General features: G+C 30.1%; 2 protein-coding genes across 4 annotated transcripts; both read right to left on the reverse strand.

Annotated features, from left to right (window-relative positions):
* Window positions 1-410: 410 nt before the first annotated feature.
* On the reverse strand, window positions 411-3,494 carry LOC112681597 (peptide chain release factor 1-like, mitochondrial). Of its 2 annotated transcripts, none has more exons than XM_025551842.1 (8): window positions 3,185-3,494; window positions 2,791-3,123; window positions 2,588-2,673; window positions 2,340-2,523; window positions 2,092-2,255; window positions 1,073-1,190; window positions 853-989; window positions 411-765 (listed from the first exon to the last, which is right to left on the reverse strand). In XM_025551842.1, the coding sequence occupies exons 2-8, from the start codon at window positions 3,086-3,088 to the stop codon at window positions 556-558; spliced, it is 1,197 nt and encodes a 398-aa protein (XP_025407627.1). In that variant the 5' UTR covers window positions 3,089-3,123; window positions 3,185-3,494; the 3' UTR covers window positions 411-555. The 2 variants fall into 2 exon arrangements, with proteins under 2 accessions (XP_025407627.1, XP_025407626.1); XM_025551841.1 differs by having other exon boundaries at window positions 412-765; window positions 3,181-3,494.
* Window positions 3,495-6,216: 2,722 nt separating this feature from the next.
* LOC112681598 lies at window positions 6,217-11,945 on the reverse strand. 2 transcript variants are annotated; one of them, XM_025551844.1, is made up of 6 exons: window positions 11,841-11,945; window positions 7,081-7,239; window positions 6,933-7,007; window positions 6,731-6,805; window positions 6,517-6,604; window positions 6,217-6,405 (listed from the first exon to the last, which is right to left on the reverse strand). In XM_025551844.1, exons 2-6 carry the CDS (start codon window positions 7,182-7,184, stop codon window positions 6,397-6,399), a joined length of 351 nt encoding a protein of 116 aa, XP_025407629.1. In that variant the 5' UTR covers window positions 7,185-7,239; window positions 11,841-11,945; the 3' UTR covers window positions 6,217-6,396. The 2 variants fall into 2 exon arrangements, with proteins under 2 accessions (XP_025407629.1, XP_025407628.1); XM_025551843.1 differs by lacking the exon at window positions 11,841-11,945 and adding an exon at window positions 10,439-10,523.
* Window positions 11,946-12,252: the final 307 nt, after the last annotated feature.

Here is a 12,252-nt window from a genome sequence, read left to right on the forward strand (position 1 = left end):
TTTTTTTTTGTTCTGTATTGTAGTTCACAGCAGGGCACCGTGGATAAATTAGGTCCAAAAAAAGGCACCGCTGAAAAAAAAGTTTGGGAACCGCTGCACTAGATCACTCAACATTTTTTTCTGCACTACTGGTACTGAAGCATACTTCACTTTTAATTTTTACAACAAAAGTTAGTCTATGTATATCTTTCTCCAAGGTCTAATCTATCTCTGTATCAAATGTCATACAAATCGGTTAAATAGTTTAGGAATGCATAAATGACATACACACAAACTTAATTTGTATTTGTATAAATATATGATAAATATTGCTAGAGCAATGTTAATATATTAAGCATATAATTGATAAACACTAAATAATAATGTAGTATCTCCATACATTATAGATTATATTTCAATACAAAAATTGAAGGCATACATTATTGATAGTGTCATTAATTTTTGATGTTATAAAATAACAAACAATGAATAAATAAATATTATTTTACTTAAATAAAAATATACATTAGTCAATACTAAATATAATAATTTCAATGAATGCAGGTTGATGAATATTTAATTTTTTTGAGAAATACTTTCAACAAACTCTCTGAAGAGTATTTCATCTGTCCTTTCTTGTAATTCATTGATTATTTTATCCAAATAATCTCTGCCTTCTAAAAATCCCATTAAATTATGAAAATTCTTAGACAAACGATGATCAGTGATACGGTCTTGATTAAAATTGTAAGTTCTAATTTTTTCTGATCTTCCACTAGAACCAACCTGATTAAAATGGAGAAAAACAAATTTTTATTACAATTTGAATTATTATACAACATATTATAAATCCAATTAAATTGAATAATGTACTTGTTGTTTTCTAACAGATCTCGTCAATAATTGTTGTTGGTCAAGTTGTTTTTGATAAATTATTGCTCTTAATTTTTGTAGTGCTATTTTTCTATTTTTTATTTGAGACCTGTCTGTTTGACACTCAACTACAATACCTGATAATACAATTTTGAAAAACATAACAATTAAACTCAATATTTTTTATCAAAAAATTTGATTTTATGTAATTATTTGTAACCTGTTGGCTTATGGTGCATTCTTACTGCACTATCAGTTTTGTTGACATGTTGACCACCTGCACCACTTGCACGTTTAGTTTCTATGACTAAATCTCTATCATTAATCACCACATCTAACTGAAATTACAATTTTATTATAGTAGAGTAGGTCCGATACAATCCATAGAGTTGATACAAAATCATTTTTTGCGCTTTATATCAATTAACTGCGATATTCAACTTCATCTACACTTCTCTTACCAGCCACTAATATTTCTTTTAAACATAGAATCATTGGAGATACGAAGGATAAGGTTTGATGTCTGTTTTATTTTTAAATTACTTAATGGACGAGTTTATTGTCCTGTATTACTTTCTCACTTAAGCTTTCTTGTTCCAAATCATAGTACAAGGCAACTAAATACTTTTTATGTACCATTCCAGTCTACCAATTATGGTCAAAATTCTTTCATAAATAGAGGCATGGAATTAGTTAATAAATTTCATATTGACTTATTTTCATGTACTACTGTTAATAGGATTAATGTATTTTTAAATAATTTAATAAAATAGTTCTTAAGAAATAACGTAGTACATATTGGAGATTATTAGATATATTTATAATATTTTTATATATTTATATTGTAATTAGTAATTTAATTTGTGATAATATATATTTAAAACTGCATTACTTATTTAATAAGTGTGTAAAGTATTTAACCAATAACCACTTAGAATTTAATTTAAAAATTTGTAAGCTACCAACCTGATTGGTTTTTTTTTCAGCTTTAATGGGCATTTTGCCAGTCCAAATAAATAAATAAATAAATAATAGCAATAGTAGAACAAATAATAAATACATTTTAAGTTTTATATTAAAATAAACTAAAATATTTAGTTCTGAATACTTATCAAAATATCATAGATTATTTATTATTAATTTATGATGATATAGTATATTTATTTGTTAATTATATCAATATTAGTAAATTTATTAGATAATATATTTATAAATAATATTTTATGACAAATTAATTACTTCGGCAGGCTGAGGTAAAACAGCCACTGTCACTGTACTGGTATGAACTCGTCCAGACTTTTCTGTTTTTGGAACACGTTGAACTCGATGCACACCACCCTCATGTTGCAATGATCGGTAACAATCATTACCTGATATCATTATACATGCATGCCGTATACCGCCTAATAAATATAAAACATCAATAATTAAATTATTAAATAAACTTAATGTATAATTTCTATTTTCAAAAACATTTAAAGAGTTACCCATATCTGTAGGAGAATAATCAGCAACTTCACTTTGCCATCCTCTATAGTTTACAAAAGAATTATACATTTCAAAAAGTTCTTGTGTAAATATCATTGCTTCTTGACCTCCTACTCCAGCAGTAATTTCTAACATAATATCTCCACAATCAACATTGATATTGGGTACTAAAGAATTTAAGAGCTGATGCATATGTTATAATTAATTAATTTGTAAATATATGATTAATAATTATTATACTGCATACTTCAAGTTCAAGTTTATTCAATTGTTTCTCATAAGACTCTTTCTCTTTTTGCAACTGTAAAATAAATTCTTCATCTTTTTCCTTTTCTTGATAAACAAACATAATACTGTTAAGTTATAAACCTTTTTAATGTTTAAATATTAGTATAATATATATATATATATATATATATATATATATATTAAAAAAATTGTAATATTGACCTGTATCAAACTCCTTCAGTGATTGTAAATCAACTCTTATACTACGTATAGCAAGAATTAATGCAGATACATTAGACTTGGACATGATATCGGAATAATCTTTGGATATAAGACTGTCCAAATAGGAGCGAACACCAGAATTATTTAACAATGCACTACAAATTCTATGTTCTGGCATAGAAGAATAATAGCGACTTAATAAATACTGGTGTTTGGAAAACGATGAGTAAAAACATTTATTTGACCATAAAGTCTTATTATACATGAGAAGTATGTTCTTGTAATTTAAAAACTTCATATTTGATCGTTATACAGCAATTATGAATCTACAAACTAGGTATAATTTGAAACAAATTAATGAAAATTCTTGAACAACATTGACATTATTACCTACTACTTAACTTCCTTTTCTAACATTTACATCGTCATTCAACACTTAGACAGCAAGTAGAATTAAATTTCAGACGAATTATGGATATAACTACTGTGAAAATATTATTTGATATGATAAGCATTGATAATCATAATCCACCTGATATCAGAAGAGAATACAATATCACCACAGATTATATTAAAAGTTTAATATAATCTGTGATATCACAGTTATATATCATCCTTATATATCATAGAGCTTAGGTTTCCAAAGTGTGCGCCGCGATGTCTGTATAAGGGCGCCGCGCCGTCATGAAATACTATCGGGTCTAACATTTTCCTTATGATTAGTCATGCTATGACTTAGATAAAGCATAGATAATAGAAGAATGGATAGGCCATTACAACTTATCACACGGGAATAAATATTTATTTTGAGGTTACAAGGGGTCTTATCAATTATCAAAATGTCAAATTGTCAATTTAAATAATCAATAACTATAATAGGTGTTTTTTATATTCAGTTCTTTTCGTTATTCATCATATTTTATATTTAATGTTAATTTTTAATATTAATATTGAATAACAAAATCATACTTATATTTACTTATAATTTATAATTAAAATGATATTACCTATGTCGAATCTTAAATAAATATATAAATCACAATTTGGATCCATAAGTCGGTATAATGACAATATTTAATACACATTATTTACTCATGACTAAAATGAATAAGCTTTGTTAACTTAGCTCGGGTACGTTTTTCCTTAATATTGTTATCATTTATTTTTCTAATTTCGTGAAAAATACGAATGTCAACATATTTATTGATTGTTAAATTTATTAAATTATCTCTGTGCATATGTTTATTTAAAAATGATTCTTGTCCTGTGCAATATGGAATTGTTTCTTTTCCTCCTTTATAAATGTTCGCTTTAACTTTGTTAATTAAAAATTGTTGTTCTTTGGCTTATTGTAATATAATGGAGATTCACTTCTAAAAATCTTTTCTGATTCTTGGCATAATACTTCTACAGCTTTGCTAGGATACACTAATCTTCCTCGGTTCTTAATATTTATTGAAGAATTAGGATTTTTATTGGACTGTTGAATCAAACAATTTTGGCAACTTTCACATTTTAAATTTTTTAATATTTTTTTTACAATAAATCCACCTATAAACATAGATGTATCTTCTATGAATGAACTTATTTTTGTATAATTTTCATAATAGTCATGGTCAATGTTTATATCTTGCTGTGGTAGCCAAATGCTTTCTAAAGTTAATACTGAGTCCTTGGCCTTTTCAGTAACACTTAGATTTTTTGTGTTGTCCAAAATTGAACAATTGCCAAATATTGACCTAACTGCTTCATTATGGACTAAAATTCTTTTATAAGCTGCTTTAAATTGCATACAAGTTGGATTGTCGTTATATCCAAGCCTTGATCTAATAGCACTAAATGTTGTTTCAATAAAATCTTGACTAATTTTATAAGTTAAAAAAAATGTCATGTCACCTTTTGAACGTAAACTTTGGTACATTTTTATTGCATTCTGGAGCCCCAAAATGAAACCAACAAATACAGTTTTTCTCGTTGATTCCATTTAAGAATTGTAGGCCTTTAACGTATTTGATAAAATGTTGTATGTATATTTTGTAGTCGTCTAATGTTTTATCAAAAATAGCACGTTTGAATGGTGATTTCGAAAATCTTGATCTACTGTTTAGTATATCAAATACATTATTAATAAAAGATATAAATTCTATTGTTGGCCCTGCTTCTTTGAAATATTCATTTGTATTTTTTAAATAAGTAAGCGCATCAGCAACACTCACTCAATGTTTGAGCTGCTAATCGGACATTCATTTTCTCATTGTGAAAATTAACATGTCTCTTGGTCAGTCTAGTCCCAGCTCTTAATCCCTGTTCCTTTTCTAATTCATACAGTTTTTTAATGTACATCCAATCAATAATCTCTCCATTGGAGTTTTTAATCACCGACCTGTGTTCCCATGCATTTCTTATTAATTTCAGCATGTGAGCAGGATCAAAATAAATAAATAATTTTTCATCATATTTACTAATAATAAAAGCTCGACGGTTCTTATGATCAAAATTAGCTCCTAATTCAGTACACATTCTTGTGTTTACATTTGCTCCATCAAATGTTATTGATTGGAGTTTAGCACCGGTATCATGTAATAAATGAATTCCTTCCTGTAATAGGTTAGCTCTTTCTTTACCTCCTAATCCATCAATGAGGAAATAAGCCAATGGCATTTTCCAGTAACCATTTATGCCTACTGACAAAAATACTAAAGCATTTTTTGCTAGTGGAATATCATCACTGTCATAAGAATACTCAGCTCCCATGTTAATATATCCATGAACATTTTTTTGACTATCAATTTCAACTTGCTGCCTAATACACATCTCATCAATAACTAAATTACAATACACAAAGTGATCTCCTGCTTCTTTTCTAATCGCTTCAAATGACTCTTGTGTGAACCCAGGTTTACCATCAACCACCATAAACCATCTACGAAATGAACGGGGATGTGGAAGCAAATTATTAAATCTTTTCCTGACATATGTGTAAGCTTTTGGAGAGTAGTATTGTAAAGTAACAGCAAACTGTTTAAGTTCATTACAATACACCTGTTTTTTACCTTTCAAACCTCTTATAATAAATTGTTCCAGAACATCTGAACGTAAAGCCTAATATAAACAAAACAATCATGTAACTACATTAATATTTACTATACAATTAATAATATACATAATAATTATACATTAATTTTAGTAAAAAGGAAATATTTAATGGAACAAATACATAATTAGTATAAAACAATAATCAATAATAAAACCATTAGATTAATACTAACACATTTTTCATGCAACACAACAACATACAAATAATATTATTTTTACATTCTACTGCCCAAACATTTAATTAATTACAATTATTTGTATTGATACCTTCATATTATCAGCTGTAAAATCAGTTAATAAAGATTTTTGTTTTAAAACAGATAATATGTCATTTAATGATGTAATTTTATTTTCTAAACGTCTGTTTTTTTGATTTAAAATTTTGTTTTTCCTCCTCAAGTTTTGAACTGTCTTTTTTACAATTTTTAAATTTCTTGATGACTGCCTTGGAGTTCCAAAACCAAAAGAAGTAAGATCGCCAATTCGACTAGTGTTATATACTTTCTTTTTCTAAGACACCTGATAAAAAGTCAAACAATTTAAATATTATTACTAAAACTATTATTAAAATTATATAAGGAAACAAAGTATCAGAAAATATAACATATACAACATAAACATTTTACATACATATTTGGAAAACGCTGATGGGATGAATCTTCTTTTGTTTTTTTTCTTAGGAGTTGAATATAAATAATCATTTGGACTCAAAGAGTGTCTAAAATTTTAATTAATAAAAAATTATTATTACATTTTTCATTCATATTACGTTATTCACATCTTAAATCACTTATCATCAATAATGTTATACTATTATAAATTGTGATATATATATAATACATACTTATGCATAGTTCTAGATGTAGAAGGAATGGGCGATATCATTGATAGATCTAGTTCTGGTATACTTTCAAATGAACTAAAATATAATATTAGAAATTTAATACATCAAAGAGTAGTAAATGACTTAAAGTCTTTACCTAAACACACTTAATATTTATTATCAATAATATTATATTGTAAATTGGGAAATATATAATACATACTTATGCATAGTTCTAGATGTAGAAGAAATGGGCGATATCATTGATAGATCTAGTTCTGGTATACTTTCAAATGAACTAAAATATAATACATTAAAGAGTTGTAAATGACTTTAAACTAATTACTTTTCTAAATTAAGAATATTCTTACAGTGATGGAACAGCAAATGGTTTAAGTATCTTTCTATTAAGACTAAAATTATAGCAGTCTTGACCAAAATGATTACTACATACTGATTGGTTAGGTGTAGCCATTGATAAACCCAAGGCATCACACTATTTAAGCCTCTTTACTTCATTTTTCGGAAATCTAAACCAAAACAATTTTTTTTTTTTTTTTTTTATTTATTTTACACTTTTAAATACACAATCTGTACAATGTAGCACAATAAGTATATATGATATTATAATATTAACATGAGTATTTTGAATTAAGAAGTCACCCATTGGTGACACTTGGCTGGGGATTAACGCTGTCTAGAGTCTAGAACTTCGTTGTTTTTTTTTTATAACAAGTCACGGCACCATTTCCTTTTTAGACGACGCCCGGGGTTTCCCGGTATATTTTGAGTGTAGAGGCTCTTTATCAATGGATTTTGGTGGGTTTGTAGGCGATTATGAAAGCGTTTGTAGAAATTTACAGCTTCTTCTGTCACGGTTTTCATTGTGAGGTCTTTATGTAAAGTATAATTGGACACAAAAGGTGGAGCATTTGTAATTTTTCTGAGAGCAATATTCTGGAACTGTTGGATTTTTTTGGTATTAGATACTTTAGCAGTACCCCACAATTGAAGACCATAAGTCCACATTGGTTTTAGTAGTGCTTTATACATGAGAACTTTAACTTTTAGTTTTGATTGTTTATTATTTGTAAGCAAGGGACGTAGACTGCGGAGTCGGGCATTTAAGGCAAATCTTTTGATACGGATGTGGGCGTTCCAAGTAAGGCGTTTATCTAAATTGAGTCCTAGGTATCTGACTGTGTTAGACGTTGGAATAGGAACATTATTTAAAGAGACATTTGGACAGATGGAGTGACATAAAGTGAATGTTGTATGTACTGACTTATTTGGATTTGGTTTAATTCGCCATTTCAAGTACCATTCTGACATTAAATTCAGATGAATTTGAAGGTTCGAAGATGCAATTTGGGGGTTTTTGTCAATTGAGATTATGACTTTGTCATCCGCGTAATCGGCTACTATAGTATTTTGAGAGACAGGCTGGTCTGATGTATAAATATTGAATAAAAGGGGTGAGAGGATCCCACCCTGAGGGACACCAGCGAAAATTTTTCAATTTCCGATACAGAAGATCCAACCCTGATTTGGAAATGGCGGTTTGTTAAATAAGACTTAAGCAGTAAGTATAAGGAGGGGGAAAGAAATTTTTTTAATTTGAACAGAAGGCCTTAATACCAAACTCTATCAAACGCTTGGCTTATATCGAGAAATGCACAGGTGCAGTAATATTTTTTTTCTAGGGAAAACGAAATTGCGTCGACCAACCTGTGCACTTAATGTATTGTGCTATGCGCCGAGCGAAAGCCAAATTGAGAGTCTGGTAAGATCTTATTCTTATCGAGGTAGGGTAAAAGTCTTTTAAGTATTAGTCTTTCTAATACTTTTGCTAGAAATGGCAATAGGCTTATTGGCCTGTACGATGAAGGTAAGTCTAGTGGTTTGTCAGGTTTGGGAATTAAAATTATATTGGAGAATTTCCATAGGAGTGGAAAGTATGAGAGACGTAAGATTGAGTTAAATAAATGGGTTAGGAATAGAATAGCTTTTTTTGGTAGGCACCTAGCGACTTCGGCGGTAATTAAGTCGAAGCCGGGTGATTTTTTAAGGGTATACTTCTGTATTGTAGATTTAATTTCGTTTGGTGTAAAACTTTTTTCGGGAAGATAAAGAGGCAAGGGAGAGTCAAGATACTGAGTTATTTCTGCGCTGAGAGTCGGGTTAAATATATCAGGATGTGGCTTAAATATTTCAGAAAGGTGTTGACGGAAAACTCCGGCTTTATCTTCATCAGTTACAGCAAGAGTAGTATCATTTTTTGTTAAGGGTGGCAAGTTAGCCTTATACCGTGGTAGTTTATTTGTTTCTTTCCAAAGGCTGCCGTCTGAGGAGGATATATTTGATAACTTTTGTTCTAGGATATCGGATTTATATTTTGAAAGGTATTTTTTAAGCGAGTTGGCTAGATTATTGTACATTATTTTATGAGAAGGTAGGCGAGAGGTTTGATACCGTGCTCTGGCTTTCCTTTTTTCAACTATTAGCGAGCGAATGTGTTGTGGGAGAAAGGGGTTTTTGGGAATCTGAAGACTTTTTGAATTTGACTGTGACTCCCAAACCGCTGTTTGGATGATAGAAGTGAATTTATCTACTGCATTGTCAATATCATCATATGTTTTTAATTTGAAATTTAGATTTATCTCTTGTTCTACTAAGTTATGAAATTTGATACGGTCTGTAAGTGGAGAAAAAAGTTTAGGAGATGTCATTTTAACTGTTGGGGAAGCACTGACTGTTAAGAGAACTGATGAATGGTCGGAATTTAGATCTAAGATATTTTCCGGGGTGCAATATAAGTTACTTGGCACTTTACTAACAAATATGTCTAATATGTCAGGTTTTTTTACGTATAGAAGATGGCCAGTATGTGGGACCCGGTGGAGCCAATACTGAGTATTTTTTAGCATTGGTAAAATTATAGAGCACATTACCACGCGGGTTGGCTGCGCGACACCCCCAGCTCTGGTGTTTCGCATTTATGTCGCCACCAGTTATAAAATTGGAGTTAATTGTTGAGAAGTAGTCATTAAACTGAGGAGCTCAGATGTTGTGTTTCGGGGGACAGTAGATTGAGGCAATAGTGATCGGTATGTTATTTAGCTTAATTGTGACAGCACAGGATTGTAGGTAATCACGGGTAAAGTTTGGTAGTGGTGAGAAAGACAGGGTAGACTTGATGATTATGGCAACACCACCATGAGCCGTGTTGTCTGGATGATTTGACTTGTAAGTAATATAACCTGGGATATGTACCTGGGAATATTTGGTGAAGTGTGTCTCGGTTATTAACGCGATATCGATACGTTTTTCGTATAAGACAGTTTGTATTTCGTTTACGTAGTTTTTTAAGCCGTTTGCATTAAAAAGGAGAATGATAAGAGACGTTTTTGTGGGTGAGTTATCTATCATTTTTATTATTTAAAAGTGATGAAATTACTTGTGTTAAGAGGGCAATTAATAGATTAATTAGTGATTTAAAGTTGTCAAGAAAATCTGACATTGTTTTGTTGATGTCTAACGTTGAAGAATGGTGTTTGCTGTGACCTGTATTAGTTGTTTCGTAAGTTTCATTAGATGTAGCTTGAGCATATGTTTTGAGAGGGGAGTGGGTGTTGGGATTAATATTAGTCGGTAATGGGTGATTTTCTTTTACATTGAAATTATTATTATTATAATGATTTAAATTAACATTATCATGAAGAAATTTACTTTTGTTGTTGGGTTTCTTTCGTCGTTGGAGTTCCTTAAAGACATTACATCCTCGGTAGTTGGTAGGGTGGCTGCCGGAGCACAGGGCACATTTGGCTGGGCTGTCCCTTGGTTTGGTGCAGTCTGAAGTTAAATGTGAGTTTCCACATCGGACGCAGCGAGGAGGATATCCGCAGTAAGAACGAGTGTGTCCATAGTCTTGGCAATTTTGACATTGAGATATCATTCTTGGCTTATAGGGCTCCTCAACTTTGATTTTCGTATATAGAAGTGAGGGTAATTGGAAAATTTCTAATGACTTTTCAGATTTTTCTAAGTCCACAAAGAATAAAGGTAGAGGAAGTTTAGTTGTTTTATGTAAAACATTGGTCACTTGTTTAACAGCAAATGATAATTCAGTTAACTCTTTTTTAATTTCATTGATATCAGTAGAAGGGTGAATATTTCTAATTACTACTCTGATCGGTTTATCTTGTGTTAGCTGATACGTGTGAAATTGAGCATTGTTATTTTTAAGATAATGAATTAATAGTCTGTATGCCTCTGGAGTTGCAGTTTGGATTTTTAATTGATCCGTAGAAGATTTACAGAAAAATTTATCATTGCCAATAAGTTCGCTTATTTCATTACAAAGATCTTTAAATTCTAATACACCTCTAACGAAAATTGGAGGTGGAGGTTTAATTAGTTCGTCCGGAATAACTTCGTTGGGAATAATTGCTTGTGGTGTGGTAGCGAAAACTTCGTCATCATTTTGAGATAGAACTTCAAAACGATTGGTAGTTATGAATAGTGGTTTTTTTGGTTTTTTGTTTTTCGGTAGTGTTGGTGATTTCATACTTCCACTTGATGATGTAGAGATATTTCTTTTGTTTTGGTTTTTATTATTTTTAATTTCCCAGTCGTTAACTGGGTCATTTATTGAACTTGAACTGGCCGTTAATGAATTTTTACCTTTCTTGTTGATAAGATGGATAGGAGCAACGGTTTTATTTTGGACATCATTATTGTTAGACATTTAATGAGATAGTCGATATCGGTAATTACCTATAGGCTTGGCCTTCAGATAAGAACGATTTACATTTGCCGGCGTCGGCGTTGTAATATTTATTTAAATGAAAATAACGCGTTCGCTTTATTTAGTATAAAACAAATGGAAGTTATTTAATATTTTAACTAAGACGTTGTTGTGCGGAGATCAACGCAAAGAGAGAAAAAAAATAAAAATAAATAATAAATAAATACATATACCTATATAACGGTAGAATAGCGATGAAAGTACGGACGAGCGCTCCACCGTGTGTGTACAACGAGCGTCGACACGGAACTGAAACAATTTGAAATATATTTTTGATATATTTTCAAATATGTATAAATGTATAATAACAACGAAAATACTCACTGTGGCGGATCCAGGATTTAATTTTGGGGGGAAGGCTATAGTCCAAAATGCAAATCTTACATTTTTTCAGTAATTAACAAATACATACAAATAGACAATAATTTTAAATGTGTATTTTTTTTTTATTTGTTGAAGATTATATTTAAATTATAATAATATTGTAAATATTAATAACGATAAAGATAATTGTAATTTCCTAGGATTAGATTTTGAAAACATATCTAACACTTCTTCAGGTTTTACATCAATTTGTTTATGGATATTAAGCAAAGCTAACCCGTTTAAACGGTTTTCCCCATTGTTGTTCTCAAGTATGTTTTTATGCGTTTTAGCGTTGAGAAAGACCTCTCACTTGTCGATGTTGTTACTGGTAATATTGCTAAAATTAGTAAAAGTTGACGAATGTTTGGAA

Source organism: Sipha flava, unplaced genomic scaffold (genome assembly GCF_003268045.1).
Source record: "Sipha flava isolate LNK unplaced genomic scaffold, YSA_version1 19303_pilon_pilon, whole genome shotgun sequence".
Lineage (NCBI taxonomy): Eukaryota > Metazoa > Arthropoda > Insecta > Hemiptera > Aphididae > Sipha > Sipha flava.

Excerpts from the sequence above, each read along its gene's own strand:
- LOC112681597 (XM_025551842.1), bottom strand. The coding sequence starts at position 3,088 with ATGAAGTTTTTAAATTACAAGAACATACTTCTCATGTATAATAAGACT. Across the intron at positions 2,256-2,339 it reads TTATTCTCCTACAGATATGG|GCGGTATACGGCATGCATGT; the intron begins GTAACTCTTTAA and ends TATATTTATTAG. Across the intron at positions 1,191-2,091 it reads TTTTACCTCAGCCTGCCGAA|TTAGATGTGGTGATTAATGA; the intron begins GTAATTAATTTG and ends TTGTAATTTCAG.
- LOC112681598 (XM_025551844.1), bottom strand. The coding sequence starts at position 7,184 with ATGGCTACACCTAACCAATCAGTATGTAGTAATCATTTTGGTCAAGAC. Across the intron at positions 7,008-7,080 it reads CCATTTGCTGTTCCATCACT|TTCATTTGAAAGTATACCAG; the intron begins GTAAGAATATTC and ends ATTATATTTTAG. Across the intron at positions 6,605-6,730 it reads ACATCTAGAACTATGCATAA|ACACTCTTTGAGTCCAAATG; the intron begins GTATGTATTATA and ends TTAAAATTTTAG.